Raw genomic sequence first — 27,518 nt, 5'->3', positions numbered from 1 at the left:
ACAACCACCACCACCTAACTACAACCACTACCAACACTACAACCACCACCACCATCATCACAACCACCACCACTACCATCACAACCACCGATCACCACCTCAACCACCACCACCGAACTACCACTACCATCTCCACCACTATGAAGAAAGATTGAAGACTCTTAAGTTACATTCACTTGTTAGACGAAGAATGAGGGGAGACCTGATCGAAGTGTATAAGTGGAAGATAGGTATTAATAAAGGGGATATTAACAAGGTCTTGAGGATATCTCTCCAAGAGAGAACCCGCAGTAATGGATTTAAATTAGATAAGTTTAGATTTAGAAAGGACATAGGTAAGTATTGGTTTGGAAATAGGGTAGTAGATGAGTGGAACAGTCTACCTAGTTGGGTTATTGAGGCTAGGACTTTGGGTAGTTTCAAATTTAGGTTGGATAAATACATGAGTGGGATGGGTTGGATTTGAGTGGGACTTGCACATCAGAGCTTATTTCTTGGGTAGCATTGAAAATTGGGTAGGTCAAATGTTTGTTAGTGGGATGAATTGTAAAGGACCTGCCTAGTATGGGCCAACAGGCCTGCTGCAGTGTTCCTCCTTTCTTATGTTCTTATGTACAACTACCACTACCACCACAACCAACACCACATAAATAATTCTGATTCCATTTTTTCAAGCTATAAGCAGCAATCATTTTTAAACGATCAATTATAGACCTGGATCAAAATAACACACTCTAAATAATAGCGAAGAAAAAAAAAGCACTGCAGAGAACACGCTTTTATTGGGATCTGTTAAATTCCCTCTTCAAGGCATACGAGAGTCCCGCAGCTACTCTGTGCTGCTCCCGAGACAAAATTGGGTTTCATTACTATTTTTCTTTAAATTTTATATTACTATAGTCGTATAGAACGTACCAATACAGGATTATATATATATATATATATATATATATATATATATATATATATATATATATATATATATATAAATATATATATATATATATATACAAAACAACCACTGTGAAAGAGTAGTGAAATTCCAAGCGCTTTCGTGACTACTCACATTTCCTTGGCAAATTAAATAGCTTAGCCCATTCTATAAACTTTACTGTCGAGTTTGAGGAAAATAACTCATTGCCTTTTCTAGATGTTTTAATTATTAAGAGTAATAATGAATTCAAATTTAAAATTTACAGAAAACCTACAAATAACTGTTCCTATGTCCACTATTATTCTTCCCATCAAGATAAAGTTAAACTGTCTGTTTTCTCATCAATGTTTTTGAGAGCTTTACGTATTTGTAGTCCAGAGTTCATAGATGAAGAAATATCCAAAATTTATGAAATAGCCATTGATCCGAAATACCCGAGAAATGTAATTGATAAATCATTTAAAATTGCTAGAAATACTTTTTACAACCCAAAAGGGGCAACCAACCTTATTCAGCTAAAAATATGTTGGTTCTCCCTTACCATGAAAACTTGGTTGATATGCCTTCTCTTGGAAATATAAACACATATGCAGTATAATGTGATCCTTTATTGACTACGTTTCGCCCACACAGTGGGCTTTTTCAAGTCACAAACAGATCTACCTGGGGTGGAAGGGACCCCAGGTAGATCTGTTTGTGATTTGAAAAAGCCCACTGTGTGGGCGAAACGTAGTCAATAAAGGATCACATTATACTGCATATGTGTTTATATTTCCATTGTGTCGGTATTTTATACCATTTATTTCCATGCCTTCTCTTCTTAAGACTTTTAATATTAAAGTTGTATTTAAAAATCTTGATACAGTAAAAAAACTTTTTATAAAGAATTCACCCCAAAATGCTGACGGATGTGTCTAAGATTCCTTGTAAGATTTGCGATAAAGTTTATTACGGTCAAACTGGTAAAAGTCTCGAACTAAGATTAAAACATGAATATAGCATTAGAACTGGACAAGATTCCAATGCTCTATTTATTCATGTGAGAGACTTTAACCATTCAATTGATTTTCAAAAAGTTGAGAAAGTAGTATCGAGCACGGCCATGGTTGACAAATATAATTGAATCTTGTTTCATAAAAAGCAGTTTTGAAAATAATATGAATATTTCCTTAGGTTTGTATAAATTAGATTCATTTATAATTAATAAAATTTGGTTAGAGTTTAATAATACATTGGACAAAAAATAAACCTTATTTCTTGGGTAGAAAGATTTGTTGGTGGGTTGTCGTGAGGACCTGTCTAGTTGGACCAGCGGACCTACTGCAGTGTTCCTCTTTTTTTATGAGTCCGGTATTGTCCCGCGTCAGGCGTTTCTTTGTTGTGGGGGTTGACTGTGAGGTGTGGTCTAAACCCTTTTATTGCCTTCCTTTGATGTATTACTTTCATTGTTCCTTGATAATGTGAGTAGTCACGAAAGCGCTTGGAATTTCTCTATTCCTTCACAGTGAATGTTTTACATATTCTAAAATCACCTGTTTACTGTGATCTTATTGCATATATATATATATATATATATATATATATATATATATATATATATATATATATATATATATAAACACATACGGGTAATTCACATAATTTTTACAAATATCATATGCATTATGTGCCCAGACTGCTGTTTAAACTCGCTGAACATAATGAAAACATGTTTTAAAGAAGTACGGATGATGCACTCTGCACACTCTCCATGCACTGCACACAGGTTACGCTCTTGGGACGGTAGTGGAACATAACTAGTGCAGTGCAGTGTCGATAAATACTTTTCTGTTTAATAAATACTTAAGATTGATTTTATTTAAAGCTTTAAAACTCTTGTTAAAAATGACCGAGCAACAGAAGAGTTTAAAACGGAAATACAAAGAAAAAAGTGTGTTAAACCAACAATGGGATGACGATTTTGCTTTTACTGTTAAGGGTGAAAAGGCAGTGTGCCTTATCTGTCTTACAACCATCAGCCACTTTGAAGTCAGTAATTTAAAGCGTCACCTTGAATGTAACCATATTAAATTTGCATCTGAATTTACTCCTGGATCAGAACTGCGAAAAAATAAGATTTTTTTTTTGAAATCCAATTTAGCCACTTAGCAAAATAGCCTATTTTTCCTCTGTAAGCAAAGTAATTTGGCTACTGACATCCTGACCTTACATTTGGCTACTGACCTCCCTGACCTTACATTTAGCTACTGACCTCCCTGACCTTACATTTGGCTACTGACCTCCCTGACCTTACATTTGGCTACTGACCTCCCTGACCTTACATTTGGCTACTGACCTCCCTGACCTTACATTTGGCTGACCTCCCTGACCTTACATTTGGCTACTGACCTCCCTGACCTTACATTTGGCTACTGACCTCCCTGACCTTACATTTGGCTACTGACCTCCCTGACCTTACATTTGGCTACTGACCTCCCTGACCTTACATTTGGCTACTGACCTCCCTGACCTTACATTCATGGAGAATATGTAAACAAGAATATTAGTGATGTGATTGCAGTTCTCGCTCCAGATAACTCAAAATTTAAACAAGCAATAAAACAAATTCCTATCTGCCGCCGGACGACTGAGAGACACATTTCTGATATTAGTTCTACAATCGTATGTTCACTGCAGAGTGATCTGAAAAGCTGCGTTGCTTTCAGCGTAGCTCTGAATGAATCTACAGACATTCAAGATATCCCTCATTTAGCTATATTTGTTCACTATGTTACAAACGATGGAAATGTACAAGAAGAATTTAAAGACCTGATATGCTTAAAGGAAACCACGAAAGGTATTGGTATCAAAAAATGCACTTAACAAAGATTTATTAAATTCTCAACTACCATTACATAAACTTGTTGGTATTGCAACAGTCGGAGCACCATTATTATAATCAAGGGGAAGCGCTAAACTCGTTGAATTATACAGCGCATGTTGAGGGGGGTGATGTGGAAGGTATTCAGGCGTAATTCAGGGAAGTGGAGCATAGATCCAATTCCCTCAATCAAGATCCCCTCACCAGCATCAAGGAACCTTCCTTGAGGGGGTCGGAGCACCAACTGTGGTAGATCAAAATACTAGCCTAGTTGGGCAATTGACACATGATCTCAACTATCCTGAATGCCGCTTTATCCAGTGTATCATCAACCTTCAGCATTTAGTACGTAAACACTTCAAGCTCAAGAATGTCATGAATTGCGTTTTAGAAATTGTGAATTTCATTCGAACAAGTGCAAAAAAAAAAAAAAAGAAGCCGTGAATTTAGAAATGTTATTGAGGTGCCCTTTTATTCTACTGTATTGTAAGATGGCTATCAACTACAAATATTTTTATTGAGTTTGTTGCTCTTTCTGAACCAATCATTGCTTTCATGAAAGAAAAGAAAAAGAAATACCCACAACTAGAACACGAATAGTTACAGGATCTAATGTTCTTAACAGTTGTAATGCAACAAATCCAATCTTTAAATATAGCACTTCAAAGAAGGAACAAAGTTATTACAGAAATTACCCAATCAATTTTCAGAATAAAATAAAGTTTTTTCAAAGACATCTGACAACATAGAAATTTGACCACTTTCTCAATCATAAATTTTGAATAACTGCTTTTCCTGATGTTGAAAGACGGTAAATTGGAACAATACGAACGAAACTTAAAAACTCTTTATAATTATTTTTGAAAACAATTTTGAGAAACTAAAAAAGTTAAAACCACGTTCTGAATTTCTTGCGAATCCTTTAGTGATTGATTTCATCAACGAATCTCCTGTTTGTATTGGTGAAGCTAATTATGAATATTCCTACTTATTTAAATATTTATGACTATGGATTTAATCAATATTGAGGACTAGTGAATTTTAAAATACAGCAGCAAAAAAGAAAACTGAGATGCACTAAAACCTCGCGGTTTTATTGCGTTTTAAATTTTCGCAGTTTAGCGAACCTTTAAACGTTCCATAGTTGATAGCAGAGTCGTCCCATTGTAAGCTACAGGTATTAAAAATTGTTTACTCTCGGTGCCAATAAAATAAAATGTTCTTGGGAAATGACAATTAGGTCAATAATTATACCAAACAATTATTTAAAAGCTGTCGTACATCTATTTTTTACATGTATGGTTTAAAAGGGTAATTTGGAATAAATATTTTTTTTTTGCCATAATAAGTGAGATATATGTTGGATTTCAGTTACAGTGAAATTCGGTTGTGATGCTTTCGTTAGGAAATAAGAAAGTGTCTCCTGACGCAGACCTAGTTTTTTCCACCCCATTTGTAGAAAGAAGATAATTTCATATGATTTTTTTTCATTAAGTAATTTCACTTATCAACCACTTCATGGGCCAGTAGGCCTACTGCAGTATTCCTTATGTCCTTATGCTCTTATGTACTTGAGTACCTTTCTCTTTTACCCACTCATCACAATAACCCATTTAATCACCTCCCTTTTTCCCACAACCTCCAAACTCTCTCCCCCACCCATCCATGACCCACGTAACCATCTTATTCACTCAATACACCTTCCCCACCCACTTATCTACCTGTAACAACTCTAATCCTGGTGTCACTGCCTTCAGGTGGTCGACTCTGTGTTGGAGGTGCCGGTTGGGGAGATTCAGGCGGTATTGGTGGGAAGCGGACACTCCTACTCTAGGGTGAACACTCTGCTCAGCGCAAGTGACCTCGTCCAGTCAGGCAAGTACTGGTGTTTTTTCTCCATCCTCCACTCCATTCAAAAGGGAAGGGGTGTGCTCTGATACCGATGTAGGTCTCTTGATTCAAGGAATCGTTACCCCTTCCTTTTCATGGATCAAAACTAATTACCTCCCATTGCCAAGACGCTAAATGATCTTTACGGGCTTAGTACCTCCCCTTGAGTATAGTAATAATAATGATAATTATACTGACAAGCATCATGTGTGGCCGGAAAAGGGCACCGTTAGGGTATTATAATCAATGTTATGCATATGGAATCTTAAGCATAAGTTTTATTACCGGTATGTTCTCAGCAGCATAACTCAACATCATGACCCTACGTCGGTGCAAAATAAATAAATGAAAAAACATGCAGGGCTACCATAAGTACACTGAGAAGGTGCCAAGACTGTCCAACAGCATCCCATCATACATACGGAGGATTACCAGTAGACTAATTGCAATGTTCAGAAGGGAACTGGATACATTCTTAGTCAGTTCCTGATGAGTCTGCTGTGGTTAGTATGTTGGACTGTGTGCAGCCAGTAGTAACATCTTGATTCATGAAGCCTTGATCCAGCAATAGGTCTTGTCTGGGCCCGGACTGCGGGGGGTATTGACCCAAGAAAATATTCAGGTTAATATATATATATATATATATATATATATATATATATATATATATATATATATATATATATATATATATATATATATATATATATATATATATATGCATGCATATATATATGCATATATATGCATATATATATATATATATATATATATATATATATGCATATATATATATATATATATATATATATATATATATATATATATATATATATATATATATATATATATATATATATATATATATATATATATATATGCATAAAGTAAAACTTGCGATTTTGGCTTAAATAGCAACGCATTTCTTGCCGGATAGGGCAAGCGAAAATTTGTGTATAATATAATTTCACAAAAGTCATTCTGAACCTAACGAAAAAAATATATTTCATTGTGTTTGTTTATTATTGAATTATTGTAAACTTATCTATAATATATTTAATTGGATTATGCTAAGTTAAATTGTGCTTGTTATAATAAGGTTAGGTAACTTTTCTAAGGTTCTCCTGGTACAAAATTCATTTTCACATTAACATAAATGGAAAAATATATTTTTAAACGTATCAAAGAAAATTTTAGAAAGGACTTAATTTTAAATGATTTCTTGCTAATTGGCCAGTTTTACCTATTCGGCAGGACATTATAATTATTTATTTATTTATTTATGCTCAGATTGAATTTGGCAGAGTTATGGCTCATACAAATTTGCATTCTGGTTATTTGATAGAAAACGAACTTGCCTAATAGACCAAACTCACCTAAATAATGAAAAAAGGCACAATACCGATATATACCCTGTATGTACTGCTAGTCTCATAATGGTGGTGACAGAGTTTTAAATCTGTCCATATCTTGACCTGCCTAGAATTGAAATCATCTATATCTCACTACCTGACATGATCATCGAACTGATCATGTCCTTCTGACTCGAACTTTTCCAGTCATTAATCTATCTCACTTTCTTATGCAGTCACTCCACTCCACTTTTGTCTGCTGGCTTAATGTTCCTACACCATGTCTTACACAGGAACGTACACTCTGCTGGCACCGCCGGACTCCGCTATCACGTCCAAGGGTTATTCATGGCCTGGACTGCTCATGAACCGGGGACTGAGACGGGATCTACTGGCCAGACACTCTATTAGGGGAGCCTGGTACTCTGAAGGTCTCCTGCAGCAGCGCACACTTGCCACTCTCGCTGGCACCACCGTCACGTTCAGAAAGGATCTTGATGGCACGTACCTTCCTTCACTTATTAATTTCATAATATTCAGCATTTACCTCTTAAGATTTTTTGCACAGTTTAAAGTACAACCTCAGAATTAGTATTCTATTTCTGCTCGTATCAAAGCAGAGTCCTCTCTACCATCTTTGTGTGACTCCAAACAGCTGACTAATACCTAGGTACCTTTTTGCTTCTGGGAAAACAAAGGCAACAAAATGCAAGGGGGTTTGTCCATGTTTCACGACCCCCGATGAAATCGAACCCTGGTCCCTTAGGTTGTTTGCTGAGCGGTATATCAGCGTCCTACTGAAAGTTATCTAATTTGGTGGTGGGTTGGACAAATAAATGCTTTTTCGATCATTCCTATGCTCTTTTAATAAAATTGATGGAAAATAACGATGTGAAGGGTTAATAAAAAATTTCATGATCACTACACATTTGGAAGCATCAGATATGATCTCAGCTGAATACGTAGTCGCTAGAACGGGAAAATTTAAAAGCGTGACATTATACCAAACATAATTACTTGAAGGAATAATATAATTCTTGTGTTTTTTGGCTGTCAAAGAAATTAAAGAAAAGATTTCTATGTTGGAAGCCCCAGCTGTTGAGCAGAATGTGAAATTAAAGCAACAGTCAATAAGTAGTGATGAATAGACTTCTGTAAACAGACACAGCAACAAGTAAACAGAGACAGCAACAAGCTGTCTCTGTGGCTAAAGCTCCAGCTTCACACACGGAGGGCCCGGGTTCGATTCCCGGCGGGTGGAATAATTTCGACACTTTTCCTTACACCTGTTGTCCTGTTCACCTAGCAGCAAATAGGTACCTGGGTGTTAGTCGATTGGTGTGGGTCGCATCCTGGGGGACAAGATTGAGGACCCCAATGGAAATAAGTTAGACAGTCCTCGATGACGCAGTGACTGTCTTGGGTTATCCTGGGTGGCTAACCTTCCGGGGTTAAAAATCCGAACGAAATCTTATCTTAACAAGCAGAGACAGCAACAAGCATAGACGGTAACAAGGAGAGACAGCAACGAGCAGACACAGCGACAAGCATTCAGAGACAGCAACAAGAACTACACTACAGTTTGTTCACTTGTGGTGAATTCCAGAACGTTCACTAAATGAGATCGAGACGTAGTGAGCCTTTTTAGCAGTAATAAGAATCTCTCATACTAAGAAATTCGTACATTTTCTGGGTGAGCCAGTGAAGGTGTCCGTACACATGCTAGAGTATGGACTGACTGCTCTGTACCCGGTATTCTTACACAACTGGATACATAAACTTGGCTAAATGTTCAATAAAAACACAGAAGGTTGACCACAAGGTCAATAAAGACACACAGCAGATATCAGGATCAGTAAAGACACCAAAGAGTGACGAAAGGATCTGTAGACACACCTATGGCCGATGACATGATCAATAAAAACGCCTCGGGTTGAATAAAGAACCAATAAGAATTATAAATAATTTATTGACACGGTGTCAATAAAGACACCGTGTGTCTTTATTGACCAAAGGGTCAATAAAGACACAGGGTTGAAAAATAAGGTTAATAAATACGAAAGTTTGAGGACCTCAAAGCAAATGAAGTAACAGTACAATGACATTATACATTAATTAACTGTAATAATTTATGAATTTATAATGAATAACATAGTTTATGCTTTTGCCTTGCTAAAGTAAAGTTACTAAAATTCTATCGATTTATCGAGCATAAGACTTGTTACTCCATTTTCTAAACCAGTGGCTTCACCTGATCACTTCACTATGTTCCTTCCCATTTAAATATAACATGAGTAGGCATGGTAAGGACAGGATCTGATAAATGTTTACTGAAAGATAACAGGTGTGGTCGAAAGCCGAGACTCGATCCATGTAAATATATCTTGGTAAGTTTAAGTCCCTTGATTTGTATTCCCTGTAACGCAGGCGAGAATGATACATGATAATATACATTTGGAAAATCCTAGAGGGATTAGTACCAAACTTGACACGAAAATCACTCCCTACGAAAGCAAAAGACTCGACAGGAGATGCAGTATTCCCCCAATGAAACACAGGAGCACCACGGGTACACTGAGAGAACACAATAAGTGTCAGGGGCCCCAAGACTGTTCAACTGCCTCCCATCATACATAATAGACCGGGCTGCGGGGACGTTGACCCCCAAAACCCTCTCCAGGTATACTCCAGGCAAGTACGTACACATAAACACATATACACACATACTGGCATTGTCATGTGGGTTCGATAACGTGGATGGAGTAAAAACACTCACGTAGGCTGGTTAGTATGTATAATTATAACAGAAGTATGGGAAGCGCCATCAGCCACCCTACCTCTTTCTGCTCCCTATCTCAGACTGACCCACCCGTGCCTAGCAGGTGAACGGCATTCAAAAGCATGCTATGGTCAGCAGCAACGTGAATAACAGTCAGTGATTCACACAGACGGTTGGTAGTGAGTCATCTACTGGTAACTGGTTACTGGTAACTGGTACTACTGAGAGCTCGGCGACGTTAACGTATGTCTTCCCGACATACAGCTAATACAAACTAGAGACGGCAGGTGTATGGCTTGGGCTGATTCTATACAATGTCAAAGTACACAACAATTGAACATTATAACATAAGGAGAATATTGGAATGGAAGCTTACGTAATTGGCTATAATGAAACTTACTGTAATGAAACTGTAATGAATTATAAGGTATAATATAGCACAACTCATCAAATGAGACTCAACATTGGGATTACACAATAGAAGTGATAAAAATAAATTTGATTGATCGATCTGTATTCATGTGATCTACGGATTCTGAGGAAGAAATATATACAAAGAAAGAAGTGTTTAACAGAAAGGCAGATTCGGTGCACTCAAATCTAGACTGTTAACTCTCAGAATTCGGAGAGAATGTGAACACACAAAAAAAATTCTTGAATACTGATAAGTTGATACTGTAATTATTCATCTATACAGGTTATTTACATTTAACCCCAACTCTGCTAGGATGAGATTGACATATGCAGAATGGGTGTCATCTCTGGGAGGATCAAACTCTGTTGCACTGGCTAACTCATGCTGTACTTGAGGCAAATCTGAATTAGTAGTTACAAATGATACTTGAGGATTTCTCAATACCTGTCGTGTACGTACAGGTTAATCGTCTGACTGAGTATCAGAGGTAGAGAGTATAGGATCAGGAGGGTTGTCAGAGTCTGTCACATTAGTCTGGGTTGGAACATCATTATCATCACATACTAACTTCATATGATCTAAATGGGATTCTTTATACTGACCAGTACTAATTTCTCTAACCTTATATTTATTGCCAGTGATATGTTCAACTACTCGATAAGGACCAACAAACTTTTGATCAAGCTTAGGCATTGCAGACGTTTTGTTAAAGTTAGTCAGCATAACTCTCGAACCTTTGATTTTGTATGGCTTTGCTCGAGTGTTTGCGACTCTTGTAAATTCTGCTGTTGATTTATGAAGTGTTTCACGGATTCTTCTAAAGACGCTTTGAGCTAGGCTGGTACGAGTTGCTATGAAATCATCAGGGTTGTAATTTGGTTTCGGGTTAGAATATAACAACTCATAAGGCAAACGTTTATCTACGCCATACAATGCATAATGTGGAGTGTCACCTATAGAAACATTGTAAGCAGAATTTATAGCACACTGCACATCAGGTATAACTTCATCCCAAGTTTCACTGTTGGGATTGATAGTGGCTCTCAAGACATCAAGTACTTTCTTATTGGTTCGTTCCGCTAACCCATTGCTGGCAGGATGATGAGGAACAATGGTGGATTTAGAGATCTTATACAAGGTACACAAATTTTCAAGAATCTCATTACAGAATTCACCTCCATTATCTGTTACTAGGGACTTAGGGGTGGTATGCCTGCAGATAATGTGTTCTTTAAACGCTTTAGCTACTGTCTCGGCAGTCTTATCTGCAATAGGAACTCGCAATATCTGGTGAAATGGTCTACCATAACACACAGATGTTTGTTGCCCTGGAGGGAACATTGGAAATTAGTTAACAGATCTAGTGCAACTCTTTCCCATGGTTCGCTAGTAGTTGGATACACTTGGATTGGATTAGGACCATTAGCATTACCTTTATGTTGCATGCAGACACTACATTTCTTAACATACTCAGAAATATCAGTTGCCATACGAGGCCAAAAGTATTTCAATCTGGCTTGTTTTACTGAACTATCCATACCAGGGTGCGCAACACCTGGTACATCGTGAACTAGCTGTAAGGCTACATTCACTAGTGATTGTGGAATTACTAACTGGTATACTCTTCTGCTAGGAGTACCCAACTCGGCTGTTCGATACAGTAATTCTTGGTTCATGACAAAGTCACTGATGGGTGTTGGTGGCTTCACAGTCAGAATAAGATCTTCCTGGAGCAGGAATCGAATCACACCAGACCACATGGGAACTGTTCGTTGAGCATTCTTTACATCTTCGGCAGTAAATGGAGGATCTGCAGTTACTATACTAATATGTCATGATAAGGCATCTGCAACTACATTTGACTTGCCAGGCAAGTGTTCAAAAGTGGGATTGAACTCTTGGATAGTCAAGGTCCATCTGGCTAACCTTCCAGTAGGTTGTTTGTTCTGGAATAAAGGTATCAGTGGAGCATGGTCTGTCAAGACATGAACAGAGTACTGATAAATAATGTCTTGCTCAATTACTGTATAATTACGTTCAGCCTTCGTAAGGACTCGGCTAGCAAATGCAACTGCGTTGTACTTGCCATCAGTCTTCTGAGCTAGTACAGCACCTATGCCAATAGAACTAGCATCACTTGTCAGATAGAAGGGCTTAGAAAAATCTGGAAATTTCAAAATTGGAGCAGATGTTAGCTTTTCTTTTAGAGTTTGGAATGCTCTTTCTTGACGGAAGGTCCAAACAAAAGGAGCATCTTTCTTAAGCAACTCAGTTAGAGGAGCAGCTATGGAAGAAAAATTGGCAATGAAAGATCTATAAAAACCTGCTAAGCCCACAAAGGATCTTACGGCATCAGCAGTTTTGGGAGTTGGAAAATTTAGTACTGCAATTACTTTACTTTGGTCGGTCGTAACCCCTCTAGGAGTGACTACGTGACCAAGAAACTTGATTTCTGATCTGAGAAATTGACATTTTGACAGTTTGATCTTTAAATTGGCTTCTTCAAGCTTACCAAGTACTGCATCAAGTCTTTTCAAGTGTATTCACGTCTTTAGACATGACGATTACGTCATCTAAGTACACCATAAGTGCATTACCTATGAGACCTCTAAAGATATTAGTCATGAGCCTTGAGAACGTGATAGGGGAGGATCGTAATCCAAAGGCCATACGGAGGAAGTGATAATGACCTGTAGGAGTGGAGAATGCAGTTAGCTCTTGGCTGTCCTCGTGAAGAGGGACTTGCCAAAACCCTTGTAACAAGTCCAGGGTTGGAAAGACTTCGTTATCTCTAATGTTACATGAAAGATCACCCAGTACAGGAAGTGGGAAGCGATCTGGAATAGTTTTCGCATTTAACTTCCTAAAGTCAATCACTGGGCGCCAAGTACCATCCTTCTTAGGCACTAGGATCAAGGGCGCATTCCAAGGTGAATTGCTAGGTGCAATAACTCCTCCATCAAGCATTTGATTGATCAATTCTTCTGCAACAGCAACTTGTGAATGAGGCATTTTCTGTACACAGGTATATAGATAGGTCTAGTACCAGGTTCAAGTGGAATACGGTGTGGTCGAAAGCCGAGACTCGATCCATGTAAATATATCTTTGTAAGTTTAAGTCCCTTGATTTGTATTCCCTGTAACGCAGGCGAGAAAATCCTAGAGGGATTAGTACCAAACTTGACACGAAAATCACTCCCTACGAAAGCAAAAGACTCGACAGGAGATGCAGTATTCCCCAATGAAACACAGGGGCACCACGGGTACACTGAGAGACAACACAATAAGTGTCAGGGGCCCAAGACTGTTCAACTGCCTCCCATCATACATAATAGACCGGGCCGCGGGGACGTTGACCCCCAAAACCCTCTCCAGGTATACTCCAGGCAAGTACGTACACATAAACACATATACACACATACTGGCATGATATCAGGAAATATTCTTTAGTCTTACAGTGGTCAGGAAGTGGAACGACCTAGGGGCAGATTCCAAACATAGTTTAAAGAATAGATATGAAAGGGCCCAAGCAGCCAGTAAAGAGTTAACCCAGTAGTGGCCAGCGGAGAGGCAGGGACAGGAGCAGAGACTCGACCCTTGTAACTGTAGAGATGAATACAAATTGGTAAACACACACACACACACACACACACACACACGCAAATATACATATATTCAAATATTTATCTTAAACCAGGGAAGGATGTAACCTACAATCTTCGGAACGAATACGCAGTACCATATACAGCAAGCCAGGCCACACACGGCCAGGCCACACACAGTTCTGAAACCTGGCTTGGTGTGTGTATATATAGTACTGCGCACTTTCTCACTAAGGTCATAGGTTTGATTACCCTCTGCTCTGAGATAAATGTGTGTAAATACTTTGCTTGTTTTGCAAATTATTAGCACACACACACAATATATATATATATATATATATATATATATATATATATATATATATATATATATATATATATATATATATATGTGTGTGTGTGTGTGTGTGTGGTATTGATCAATAACAACACTGCGCTAACCAAGGATTTGAACCCATCTTGTACTGGCCTGCCTCATGGTGAGCATGAACCACATGATGCTTTAACCCACAGGACCACCAAATCCTACGAGAATGGCGCAGCCAGCAGAGCTAGCTGTTTTACCGCCATCCGAGGACATACGGTTTTGTGGGAGCTTTCTAAGCTAACTTCATTCTCCTACCTGTGTGGTGTACTAGCCCATGAGCAGCATGTATATATTATTGTAACCATGAACGAGTGCTATTTAATCAATAACAACATTGCGACTACCCGAGGACTCGAACCCATGTCTTTTAAGCCCATCTTATGGTGAACGAAAATTCACGGCACTAACCCACAGGACCACCCAGTCCCACAACGATTACGCACTCAGCAGAGCTAGGCGTTTTATCATGCTCTGAGGACATACGATGGTGGGGGTGCCTCAGAGCTAATTTCGCCAAACGGGAAGTTGAATGAAATTAGTTTAGAGGCACTCACACCATCGCATGTCCTTGGATCAAAGTAAAAGACCTAGCTCTGCTGGGTGCATGATCTTTGTAGGATTGGGTGGTCCCATGGTTTAGAGCATCATGAATTTTGTTCACCCTGATGTTGGTTAAAACGACACAGGTTCGAGTCCCAAGCTAGTTGCAGTGTTGTTATTGACTAAATGCCACTCGTTCGTGCTATAATAATATATATACTGCTTGTGGAGGCTAGTTCACCAAATGGGGAGTAGAAAGAAATTAGCTCTTAGGCACCCACACCATTATATATCAACCCATTATATATCCTCAGATCACGGCAAAACATGTAGCTCTGCTGGGTGTGTGATCTTTGTAGGATTGGGTGGTCACGTGGGATAGAGCATTGTGAATTTTCGTTCATCATGAGGTGGGTTAAAACGACACGGGTTCGAGTCCTCGGCTAGTCGCAGTGTTAATATATATATATATATATATATATATATATATATATATATATATATATATATATATATTATATATATATATATTATATATATATATATTATATATATATATATTATATATATATATATTATATATATATATATTATATATATATATATAATATATATATATATATATATATATATATATATATATATATATATATATATATATATATATATATATATATATATATATATATATATATATATATATATATATATATAATAGGATCACAGCAAACAGGTGTGAAAAAATAGTGAAATTCCAAGTGCTTTCGTGATTTCTCACGAGTATACACCTTGCTTTCAAAAACACCGGGACATTGAAAGAGGTTGATTAAAAACACACCTTCTAATAATGTTGGTGGTGTTTACAAGGTCCCATGCACTCTGTGCCCTCTCACATATATTGTTTAAACAGATAAATCTCTGGAAACCAGATTAACCCAACACCAGTACTCAATCAGGACAAGGCAGGAGTCGAATGCTATCTTTAATCATGTCAGTTCTTGTAATCACCACCGAGGTGACAAAATCCTTTTTCTTGAAAAATTATAGGAGTGCCGTATATACCTCAAATTATGGGTTGTACAAGCTCGACAGCTATTTATTGGGGTCTGTTGTGCACAACCTTAAGGAACAATGTTACATAATATCACAGAATTGCTCATTATGCCATGGAGTCTCGTGATGCTCTTGTGACGCACCGAGCATCATGTTGCATACGTCGTGAATGTCGGCATAATATATAACCCATTTAGCTGATACTGTATCATAAGTTGACAAGTACACAATGTTAAGTGCCTGCAATCGGTGATGGCAACATGATCGATATAATATATAAGCATTAATAGTAAGTAAGCAGGTGGCTTTATTCAGGTAGGGATGCACATGGATAAACTTACATAAATTATCTTACACAGCGGCACATGTGTGGATCACCTAGGATAGAGTGACTTATTTCCGTTAGGGCCTTAAACCCAACTAGCTACAGCTGTATAACGGTACATATTGATTGCAACATGGTGAATGCAACTAGCTCAGTGGATTACAGAGTTAGGCTGTTAGTGGTATCAAAGGATATTCGAAAGTTCATGAATTCGATTATTATACGAATATTATAGAAGATTCATAAATAATACATGTATATTAATGGATACTGAGAATATTGGTTGGCAGTATTTAGGAATAACAAAAAAGGCACAATTCTGTGACTGGAACGATACACAAATAACCCGCACATAGAAGAGAGGAGCTTACGACGACGTTTCGGTCCGACTTGGACCATTTACAAAGTCACACTAACGAGAAGTAGAGCAGGACTTCTCGTTAGTGTGACTTTGTAAAGGTTCCAAGTCGTACCGAAACGTCGTTGTAAGGTCCTCTCTTCTAAGTGCGGGTTATTTGTGTACAGTATTTAGGAATAAATGATGAGATTCTTCCTAGTATTTCCTGGAACATTCTAAAACCTCCCGTGACGTACGGCTTTTAAGCTGACAAATGAGTACATTCATTTTTCTTTTATTAATTAGAAGGTTACACATAATAGCAGCATTCCATATGTATATTATCCACTACTGCAACGTAATCTTTTATATCACATGACTTATTCTCAGCGATTAGAAGATGATTAGGGCGGGCTATTACATCTCCTATTTTTCTGTTTTCCCGCTTTTGCAAACTTGGAGGCTCTCGTCTACCCTACCCCGTGTGGGTTGGGGGCGGGGATGGTGGTTGGGTGGGCGGCAATCAGCAGGTGTCTTTCACATTCTGAGAGAAGCTGGAGCTGGTGTTACCCCACGCTACCCTACTCTGAGAAAACTTTCGCTTATTTCTTCATTTGCTTCTCTTGCAACATTGCGTAGCTCCTGATGACGCAGTGAGAATTGTGAAAGTACTTGAACTAAAGATTTTCAACCCCCGTGGCTTGTCTTGCATATATAAAATGACTTAACATTGCTATGTACTTATGTGATATCAAGGATCCTGTATTAGGTGATTTCGGGAAACATGGAGAGAGGGACACCTAAACTATCCAAGTCTGATGAGATAACGTTTGTTTACTCACTGTTTAAATAACCAACCTCTTATGCCCGTACATCTATGGCGAGGGTCGAATTTTAATAATTCTGTTTCCTCAGTTTGTTACTCTCAGAAAAATGTGAAATATAAATTTGTATGGATGGCAAATCCATGCGGATTACTTAATGTTACTTAGCACACGGGTTACTTTAGAGATCTGGAAGTTAAAAAAAACGTGTATTCAAACATTGTGATGTAGTCCAGCTGGGCTTGTGAGGTCTCTGGGGAGACCTAATTTAACCAATTATATGGTCACACGTTTGCCAAGGCAAGGTGTGACCATATAATTGGTTAAATTAGGTCTCCCCAGAGACCCCACAAGCCCAGCTGGACTACATCACAACATCAGTATTACGACATTAAGATTATCAAGGAAAGCGTTAAGTGTGTTTAGGTTAAGTAGCACTATACGGAAGATGTAGAAAAGTTAGAAGATGAGAGGAGGTGAAGGTGCTGAGGAAAGCACATCAGCAGAAAGGAATGGAGAGGGTCAAACAGGAGAGCGGACAAAGTAAGCCTGTCAGATCAAGCATCATTAGTGACCTACAAAAAATCGACTGACTAGTCAAGTCTTTTTCAGATCCGATTGAATGCTCAGTGGTGTAGTGGTTAGCGTTTCTACCTTACGCCCGCACTGAGGTGAGTCGAGTCATCATGATTCTTCTTCCTCAAACTGTTACACGCTCACGGAACGTAAAATCTCAGTTGTTACATTACTGTGCTAAGAAGGGGCTCTATGAATCCTATAAAAAAAATTATTTTTGGCCTAGCTCTAGCGTCTGACTAGCCAAGTCTTCGTTTGGATCCTTAAATAAGGTCATTCGTGTTGTCGTCAGCGTACGTGTCTAGCACCTGCACGAAGATGGCTCGAGTCTTCATAATTTCTCTTCCTCAACTTATTTTCATTAAAATGTGTAATTTAAACTTGTATAAATATGAGTGCAATAAAAATGGTCTGTTAACATGCCCCCCGAGTGGCATGGGAACTGCAACCTGAATTCACTCTTGCTCCTAAGTAGATGACAAGACTAACGACGTAACTTGAACATACCAAATTAAATATCTTTCTCTACAATCCACATATTAAGATATACAATTATTAAATTAAACACTTCGTGTATTCTTTGTACTAAACTACATTTCGAGTATCACTAAACTATTTCAGTTTGTTTTAGTTTTAATTCCACGTTTTAGATGTAAAGTGTCAATCACAGAAAAAAAAATGAGATGCTGTGTGAAAGGTGAAATAAATATAAATATTTCACAGTTATTGAAGATATTATTGTCTAAAGCTTCCACTTGTTGTGTGTTTCTAGGTACAGTCTCAGCCAATGGAATACCTCTGCGCTCATGGAACCTGACAGCCACCAATGGGGTGGTGCACTTGGCAGCGGATGTCATCCCGGAGACAGATCTCGGTAGCGATCCCACCACCATCCCCAATCCACTTCTGAGTCAGACTGAAGCTCCCATATTTTCTAGATATAAATTAGAAGATGTTGTTCCAAGTGTTCCCGCTGTCAGTGGACTGTATGAAATTCCTGATCATGATCCTTTCTCGAGTTTCATCCGAAGCCCTGGAGCTCCTTCGAAAACTCATTTTGATATTGACACTTCAGGACAAAAATCTTATGACTCACGGCATCCATCCGTTCCATCTTTCCAGGAATATATGGAAAGTCTAGGCTTTGTTAGTGTCCCTCCTGTAGAGAACAACATTTATGCTCAAAGTGATCACATAATACAGAATGGTCAGTCATTCACGGAGCTCGGCAATCAGCAGAACTCTGAGCATAGTTTAAAGCTTTCGCAGTCTCAGCAGCCTGAAAGAGCAGACACTCTTCAGAATCTTAAACGTCAACCTATTGAAACTCAGAGTACCGAGGTCATTACTTTTCTGGGAAAGTTTGATGAACCCTACGAACAACATCCAAAGGATGATACATTTACCCAAGCTGGTGAATCATCGCAGTTTAAAAAATATGGTACTAGGACCACGGCAATATCTTCTACAAACGTACCTACACTGCCACATAGAAAAAACACTTACCATGACATTAATGCAGAAAGAAATGACGTATTTGCAGCAGATGAAATAAACAGGCCTTTAATTGAAACGAACCAGCCACATCCTCAATTGTATCAAGAAAATGGAATAAACAGCTCGAATATTTTGGGTGTTAGTGCCAATGATGGCACATCCGGTATCAACATTCAAGGTATTCTCACATTCTGTCATCGGCATGACAACTTCTGGTGCTAAAATTGTTGAAGTGATAATGCTAATATGATGATACATACCTTTGAAGATTTAGATATTTCACATAACTCTCACATGAATCTAAATCAACTAGCGTTTATAATAATTCTTGAATTCTTATTTAATTTATTTCAGATTTCTTCAATGCTACACATGCAACAGGTCATGAAACTCTTTTTAGAATACCAGGAGATCGAAGAGAACCAGAAACCGTGTCCGAGGATCAACGAATCTGCACTAACGTTTCCGAGCATCACGTTGCGTCAGTTCCTATAGTTCCGGAAGGGGTGACAGTGTGGTCCCCAGCAGGAGCGGTGACGGAGGAAGAGAGAACCCAGCTAGATGTCCTTGCCCTCTTAAAAAGACTTAACCTCACCAGGTTCCTAGAAATGGTAGATAGAGCTGGACTAACGCTCACCCTCAGCCTAGATGGTAAGAATAAAATCAGAGTTACCGAACATAAATACACCATATGCTGATCAAACAGATGTAAGAAAAGGCGAGAGAACTTGTGCAAACACTATATGGCCGTTTACTTTAGGTGCTTGGCATAAAAAGTGTGTGCATATGAAAGAAAATAGATCATCTTGGAGTTTGCTGATTTACAGAAAGTACATAACAATGATAGTTTTTGTATTTTATTATTAGCTCAAAAAATACTTTTAGAAGTTTAATTACAGATAGGTCAATTTATCTTTATCTCATTCCAGAGAGTTTATAGTAATGAAGCCTCAAACATCAGTAGCTCTTGTTACATCCCTTGAAGATTCCTATAAAAGCTTGGGAATTCCAACAAAAGCGTTTTATACTGTAACATATTTTTAACTAAGTCTGGGACAATCAAATGAGTTGTCAGGATTTTCTTATATTCGTCATTGTTCATCATTCCCTCAACAATAACAAACCGTCCAGGGCCTTGAGCAGTAAAACTACCCCAAACATCTTCTTAGTTGGGTGTTTTGGCGTTTGTTGAATGTGTCCATTCTGAAGAGGTTCGTCTTTGCTCCGTCTCGCTACCACTGATCTGTACCCATGTATGTACTTCAAAATGAGTCTTATCCGAAAATATCACTTTCTCCACTCATCTGTCGTCTATCCTTTATGATCGAGCGCACACCACAGCCTTTTTTTTTTTACTTCATAACAGGGGTAAATAATTGTTTCTTTATCGGCAGTTCTACTAACTTCAAGGAGCATTCGTCAGACAGTTAAAGAAGCAACATTTACGCCAGCTGAAGCCAAATATCTCTGTAGATTTTGGTTGGTTTTCTTGGGATCCTTCCCACTATTTCTTATAACCTTTCGTGTACTTTCAAGTTTCCTCGACGCAGCGCTCCATAGTCACTAGTGTCATCTCTCTTCAGAATCCGACCAACAGTTGACTTCGCTAAGCTCAAATTTTTGGCGATCTGTCTGATACTCAAATCCGCATGTTTTCTAAGAGCTACCATATTTGCACACGCCCTAGGTGTAACATCCATCATGAATTTCAGCAGTAATCATGAAATGAAGGTGAGAATTTGACGAAACCATATTCACTCACAAAGCACGCTTGCAGGAATAACCTTACAGAACAACAGCTGTTGCAGCACTGACGAGAGTCACAGGGTAACACCACAGCTGGATTGCCAGAAGTCGGTTGCAAACTCTTCTGAGAAGAACCCAAACTACATTAATTAAGCCGGAGACTATGACATATTAGATAATCAAAAAATTTACTCCTGTTCCAATTAATGTGCACACTACTGTAATGCTTCATGTTTTATTGAGGTTTCTCGTTATAACGTCAGTATATGTGGCAGTTACCTTCCCTAAAAAGTTTATGTGAGGTACCTGGTGATCTTTGCCTTAGCAAGACTAACTTTTTAAAGTTCAGCCGTCTGTGTTTATTTCCACCATGTTCCTAGTTGTTTGATTTGTTTTTAAATAGTTTCCCGACGTATTCATCATGGTTAATGACACACACACAGCATATATAAATTCTTGGATGACACACTAATAAAAAGAATTGTCCAGTCATTATAAAGTTTACCGTACTCTCAATTCCTCAGTTGCTACTGAGTACAAACCAAGCAGAATGTTGCTCTTCTTTGAACCTGGTTCTGCCTTGTTATTGTTGTGCAGTATATAATTTAATATACAAGGTTGTAATGAACCAATGACGAGCTTGAAAACAAAAGCTATCCCTCTATAATATGGCAGAGAGAGCATCAGTGACACTATAGTTATATTAAAATGATATTGAAGTGAAGCATGTAATGGATTTAAGCTAAATTAAACATATACACATCACCATTTCATATGGAATGATAATTAGGAGACATATTGGTTACTACCTTGAACCATTATTGAAAATTCCGACACAAATTAATGTTTCTAACACTATGTTTTGTGTCTATGCCTAGAAAATTCTCACCACCTATTTTTGCCGCACATTATAATGGTTTGTATATATTAAAAAAATAATAGCAGAACACCAAAACAAAATAAAATATAATGATATTTTTGACGCGAAACTGTATTCGGCAAAGTTCGTAATTTTCGATAATTCGACTTAGAAAATTCGTGGAAACAAGCTTTAAGAGCTAAAATATTCTTTGAATTACCCTCTCTCTTTTTTTTTTAATAATAATTTTTTTTCACAGATTTTTGCCAGGATTTTTTAACTTTTCTCCTGATTAATCTTATTTAAGACATCTTATCTAAATAGAACAGATGCATGCCTCAATAACCAATAAAGCGTGAATACCTGAATCGGAAAATTTAAAATGTGATCCTAGTTTACATCTAAAAATGAAAGTCCAAAGATATAGAGTATCACTGTCTACATAGCTATTCACATCACTCCTAAGACCATTTTTTTCACGGTGTCAAGAGAAACTACAGACAAGGCCATTTGATCGAAACTCTGACCTAGCATGTAATTTTAATGAATATCAGGTATCATACGTGATTAAGCTGCTCCTTGCGAAAGATAATCATGAAAGATTCTGTACCTGAAACGTGCCACCTCAAGTGGTACCAATATCTGCTGTGGCCAATTGGTTATGTTAGCCTCCCTAAGTTCTTGATTAACATCCACTTAATAGTTGCAAAACTGGTCAAGCGTCTGTCACTTACGGTGTAAATCTTTTACAAAGAGCATCGTCATATTATCATTTACTAGTGAAACGTTACCACAAACGAATTTTAATGTTTCCAGTCAATGCTGATGAAATTTATCGTCAAATAGGTTTCTATAAGCATTGATTCATTGTGTCTACATATTGTATATCCCAAACTGAGGATTTAAAAAAAAAATTATACGACTATTCCGTATCATATAGTGGTAAATATATTCCAAATATATCTTTCAACGGGTTGCTATGTATGATCCTAAGTGGGTGATATATATAGTTAAAACCTGTGTCAGGAGACACTTGTCCTGTCTCTTGAGGAATATTATAACTACGTTCTGTACTCTCTGCACATTTATCGGTGATAATTTAATGCACTGTAAGAAAATATCTTGAGGAATAATGTCTTCATGAAAGGTTATCACTTTACAACAGGAGGAATATGGTGTGTTAGCACTAGTGCAACGTCTGGGGAAACTTATGTATAGAGTGTTATCACAGGACCTTGGACAGTGTTTGCCCCGAGTAACGAGGCCATCAACACAGTCCCAGGCAGCGCTCTTCAGGAGATCATATCCAGCAGACGGTTCCTGCGACGACTGGTATCTTACCATTTGGCACCTGGGAGATTCACCAGCGGCAGCTCCTTTGGTCCTGGAGTACATCTTCCCACGTTGCACGCCGGCCACACCCTCCGTCTGAACTATTACACAGATGGCCCTGTAGCGGTGAGTGTACTGGCTATACACAGATAGTTAGGCAAAATTATGTGACAGATCTTTGAAAATCGAGCTTGAGAACTAATGTTGATAACTTCTCTAATATTTAAATTAAATCTGGATATTGTCTACTAATATTAGTATGATTAAATTACGTATGTTTTTATAATATATAAAAAAATATAAGAATCCTGAACTTAATTTCTACAAAAACTGAGATGATAGTATACGATTAACCTCTATTATGATATTATACCATGCCATAGTGTTATGGGTAATGGTGATGACCATAATGCCAAGATCAAGATCAAGACAGTATAGGTAAGACCCTTTATTTTGGGTGAGCAGGGAAGTGGGGATAGGGGAAGAATAAACTGTTGAGAAGAAAAGTTTTGAGGGAGAGGGATAGTACCAGTTGCTAAGTCGATAGTGTATTAGGAGATCAGGAGACTAGACTTGGCAAAGATGACTGATAAGGGGTATGAGCAGGCGAACGCCGATACGCATCTGTGCAAGGTACCAGCGAGAACTTCCAGTGTGGGGTTAGGGGATAACAAAGAGCGTCGTTGAAGGTCCACACCTGTTAAGACAGGCTAGTGCTTGAAAATACATATAAAGGGGATTTGGATCAAGAGCTAGCAGGGAACAGAATAAATAGATTGTATGGGTTGGCAGGTCTGCGAATGTCTTCGTCAAGAAGAGTGGTCCAATAGTCATGTAATGTCTCTAGTTTGTCAATCTGTCTGTTGCTGAGCTTCTTCCAGTACACGTTCAGTGTTGGGATGTTCGACTGGGCATGGAGTGACTTGTTTGTTCTGAAGTCATCCCAGCTGATATCAAACACCCATCGCAGTGCCCTGTTCAGGATAAGGTGCAGTTTGAGGATGTTAGTTTTAGCTGCAAGAGAGGAAGCTAGAGGGCAGTAAGTGATTAGAGGACGAATGAGAGTTTTGTAAAGGTATAGTTTGGTGCGTTGAGAGGCTTGTCGTAGTTTGTAGAGGGCTGTGAGGGCATCTTTTGCTACGGCTTGCTTTTGGTTGATGTGTCTGTGTATACGAACGTGGTGGTCTAGATTGATCTCCAGGACAGTGGTTGTTTTAGTAACTGGGAAGAATGTACGGGTGAAAGGTGTTCTGAGCTCAACGGGTAGTGGGGGATCAATTTTCCTATAATTGAAATATGTGATGTTGGATTTTGTAGCATTAGATTTGACCCTCCATTTTTGCTGTATCAAAAGCTTTTTCGACATCTTTTGCAACTAGGGCTGTCTTGTTACCTTGTTTGGTGTTTATGAGGCTGTAGTTAAGTATTATTTTAAGGCGTCCTGTGTAGAACGACGTGTTCTGAAGACAAATTGGCCGTCATAGAGGAGTGTGTTTCGTTTAAGGTATCTACGGAGGCGAATATTGATGAGTTTTTCAAAGAGTTTTCCTAGAGTTTCAATCAGGCTAATAGGGCGATAGTTCATAGAATCGGAGTGGTCTTCATTAGGTTTTGGTATGAGGATAGCAGTAGCAGCTTTGAAGAGGGAAGGAAAGTAGCCAGAAGCGAGTGAGGCATTGAGAAGGTTAGTGTAGGCTGTGATAGAGTCTGGGAGGTGTTTTAGGATGATGTGGTTTAGGCCGAAGGCTCCAGAAGGCTTGGGAGGAAGGTGTTTAAGGAGTCCCTTAATGTCTGTGTTGGTTAAAGGTATGTCGAGTTCCTGTGTGGAGGTGAGTCGAGATGGATGTGACTGGTGCTGTCTCATGTGTGTTAGCCGTGTTCCATTGTTTTATCTGCTGTATGTGTTAAATAGTGTTAGGATGAGGGGGGTGGGAGCGAAAGATGTTCTCCTAGATGTGTTTGAAGATGTTAGATGCTGACTTTGGGTCTGTGATATGTGTTATTGTGGGTGATGTGCTTGAATCTGTGTAGGATGTTTATTCTAAGGAATGTGAGATCTAATCTGACTTGATTAAATCTGTATGTGTTGCAGAGGAAGCGGTTGTGGTAGCAGATAAATAGTGGAAGTGGAAGGCTTGAAACAGTAGCGAATGGTATTGCTGTGTTGGCAGCCTGGATGATGTTGAGTTGCGTGTCGATGTCAGAGATAGGCTTCTTGTTGTATTCGTAAGTTAGGTTAGTGTTATTTATGTGTTGCTTAAAAGCTTCCCAATCAGCGTTCTTGTAGGCGAAGGAGGGTGTGGTTGGAATAAGGATGAGATTAGAGATGTGCAGGATGACAGGGATATGGTCTGAACCACCATAATGTTGTTTTTTGGATGGGTGGTAGAGGTGGGTGGCAGGAGGCAGCATCATCACTGACCTGGACGAGGGGGCCACTAACGGCATCATACACGTCCTGGACCGCCTGCTGTACGCCCCGTACGGTGACATCAGCACCACCCTCTCTCTCTCCCCGGCACTCACCGTTTTCGCTCATCTACTCACCGAAGATTTATATCTCAACAGCTATCTATCAGGTGTGCATACAGTCCTCCATCCAATTATTATCGCTATTATTTTACTAACGTTGCATCTGATCACTTGCCAACACCAGTGATCTAGCTCTTGGTCTCCTCTCTCTCTCTCCCCTGATGCTCATCATTTTTTTCTATTGCTCATTCTATTTTTCAATCAACCTTCATCCTATTGTGAAATATATCATTTCTTCATCAGATGCTATGTAGAATTCACAAAATATTTTTAACGCAAGTACTTTGTTATTTTTTTTTATCCTCTAGGAAATTTCATGGCTGATAAAATACTTTATATTTAAAAAATAATAAAAGTTGTATAAAAAATTATCAAAATATTTCACTTCCACGATTTACGTGTGATTCCAGAAATACATAACATATTTATCACTTTTTTCATACTATGTTCTTCAGTCTCTAATGAATGTTTACATTTTCCTACCTATATTTACTATATTCACACGAACATGTTAAACCGTACGAGACACAGCTCTGATGTCTTCGTCTTGGCTTGGCAGGATCAGGACCCATCACTGTGTTTGTGCCCTCTGACACCGCCCTGACGAACCTCACCCTGCCTCACCACCCACTCTCCAGGAGAGGTGAGTCACTGCCAGCGTCCAGGAGAGGTGAGTCACTGCTACTGTCCAGGAGAGTTGAGTCACTGCTACTGCCCAGGAGAAGGAAGTCACTGCCACTCCATGAGAGGTGAGTCACTGCCACTCCAGGAGAGGTGAGTCACTGCCACTCTCCAGGAGAGGTGAGTCAATTCCTCTCTCCAGAAGTGAATCACTTCCACTCTCCAGAAGTGAATCACTGCCACTCGCCAGAAGTGAGTCACTGTCACTGTCCAGAAGTCTCTGCCACTGTTCAGGAAAGGTAAATCATTACCACTGTCCAGGAGATGCGAGTCACTGCCACTGTCCAGTAATGGTAAGTCACTGCCACAAGTCGCAAAGGACAAATAACCTTGTTCATGAAAGATTTCATTGCCATTTTTTTCCTGTTTTTCTTCTTCGTTCCGTTTCTAACAGTCGCATGACAGCCAACAGATTTTACAATATCACGAAAGAGTAAATTATGCATTATCCTTAAGAATTAAAATTACCTCCCACCAAAACATCCAACCAAGAGAAGACTTTAACAACGAATTAGGTTTGAACAAAATCAGATTTCAGAAGGATTCAGGGTGAAAGATAAAGGAATTTTGTGAAGCAAACTGATGAATAGTGTCTTGAAAGTAATACTGTCATTAGGTTCCCCCAAAATATTAGAAACAAGAGTATACAAAGAAGGGTAAATAGATCTACCCTTTACGAGCCAAGACGCACTGCTTTTCTGTTCTCGTATTCATTATATATTTTATATGGATTTTATAAGGAGTAATTTCTTAGTGCTTAGGTATATTTCGTTGCTCATTATCATGAGACATGCACATATATTCCTAAAGATATAAACTTATATGTTTAAGGGTATTTAAAATATCGTTTTTATTGGAGCTGGTATTACAAAGACATAACTGTTGTATATATGTACTTTCGATTTTTATACATATTGGAAAAAAATCATCTCCTTTTCTGATGGGGTCTTACTTTTTTTTACTGTGTTAACCTGTTAACAAGCTAAAAATTTCGATCAAATGAACAAAATTTTCTCT

The 27,518-nt window shown here is 38.4% G+C and overlaps 1 protein-coding gene across 1 annotated transcript in view; it reads left to right on the top strand.

Annotated features, from left to right (window-relative positions):
* The window catches only part of LOC128692280 (uncharacterized), a 196,333-nt gene that overhangs the window by 163,405 nt on the left and 5,410 nt on the right, over positions 1-27,518 (top strand). The window contains exons 7-13 of the mRNA XM_070096280.1: positions 5,552-5,669; positions 7,330-7,536; positions 18,627-19,529; positions 19,706-20,002; positions 23,188-23,414; positions 25,678-25,867; positions 26,380-26,463. Of these exons, the coding sequence (XP_069952381.1) occupies positions 5,552-5,669; positions 7,330-7,536; positions 18,627-19,529; positions 19,706-20,002; positions 23,188-23,414; positions 25,678-25,867; positions 26,380-26,463 (2,026 nt within the window). The remainder of the gene's footprint in view (positions 1-5,551; positions 5,670-7,329; positions 7,537-18,626; positions 19,530-19,705; positions 20,003-23,187; positions 23,415-25,677; positions 25,868-26,379; positions 26,464-27,518) is intronic.

This window comes from Cherax quadricarinatus, chromosome 53 (assembly GCF_038502225.1).
Source record: "Cherax quadricarinatus isolate ZL_2023a chromosome 53, ASM3850222v1, whole genome shotgun sequence".
NCBI classification, from domain to species: Eukaryota; Metazoa; Arthropoda; class Malacostraca; order Decapoda; family Parastacidae; genus Cherax; species Cherax quadricarinatus.
Note: the sequence above shows the minus strand (reverse complement) of the source record. Positions and strands in the feature narration are given on the sequence as shown.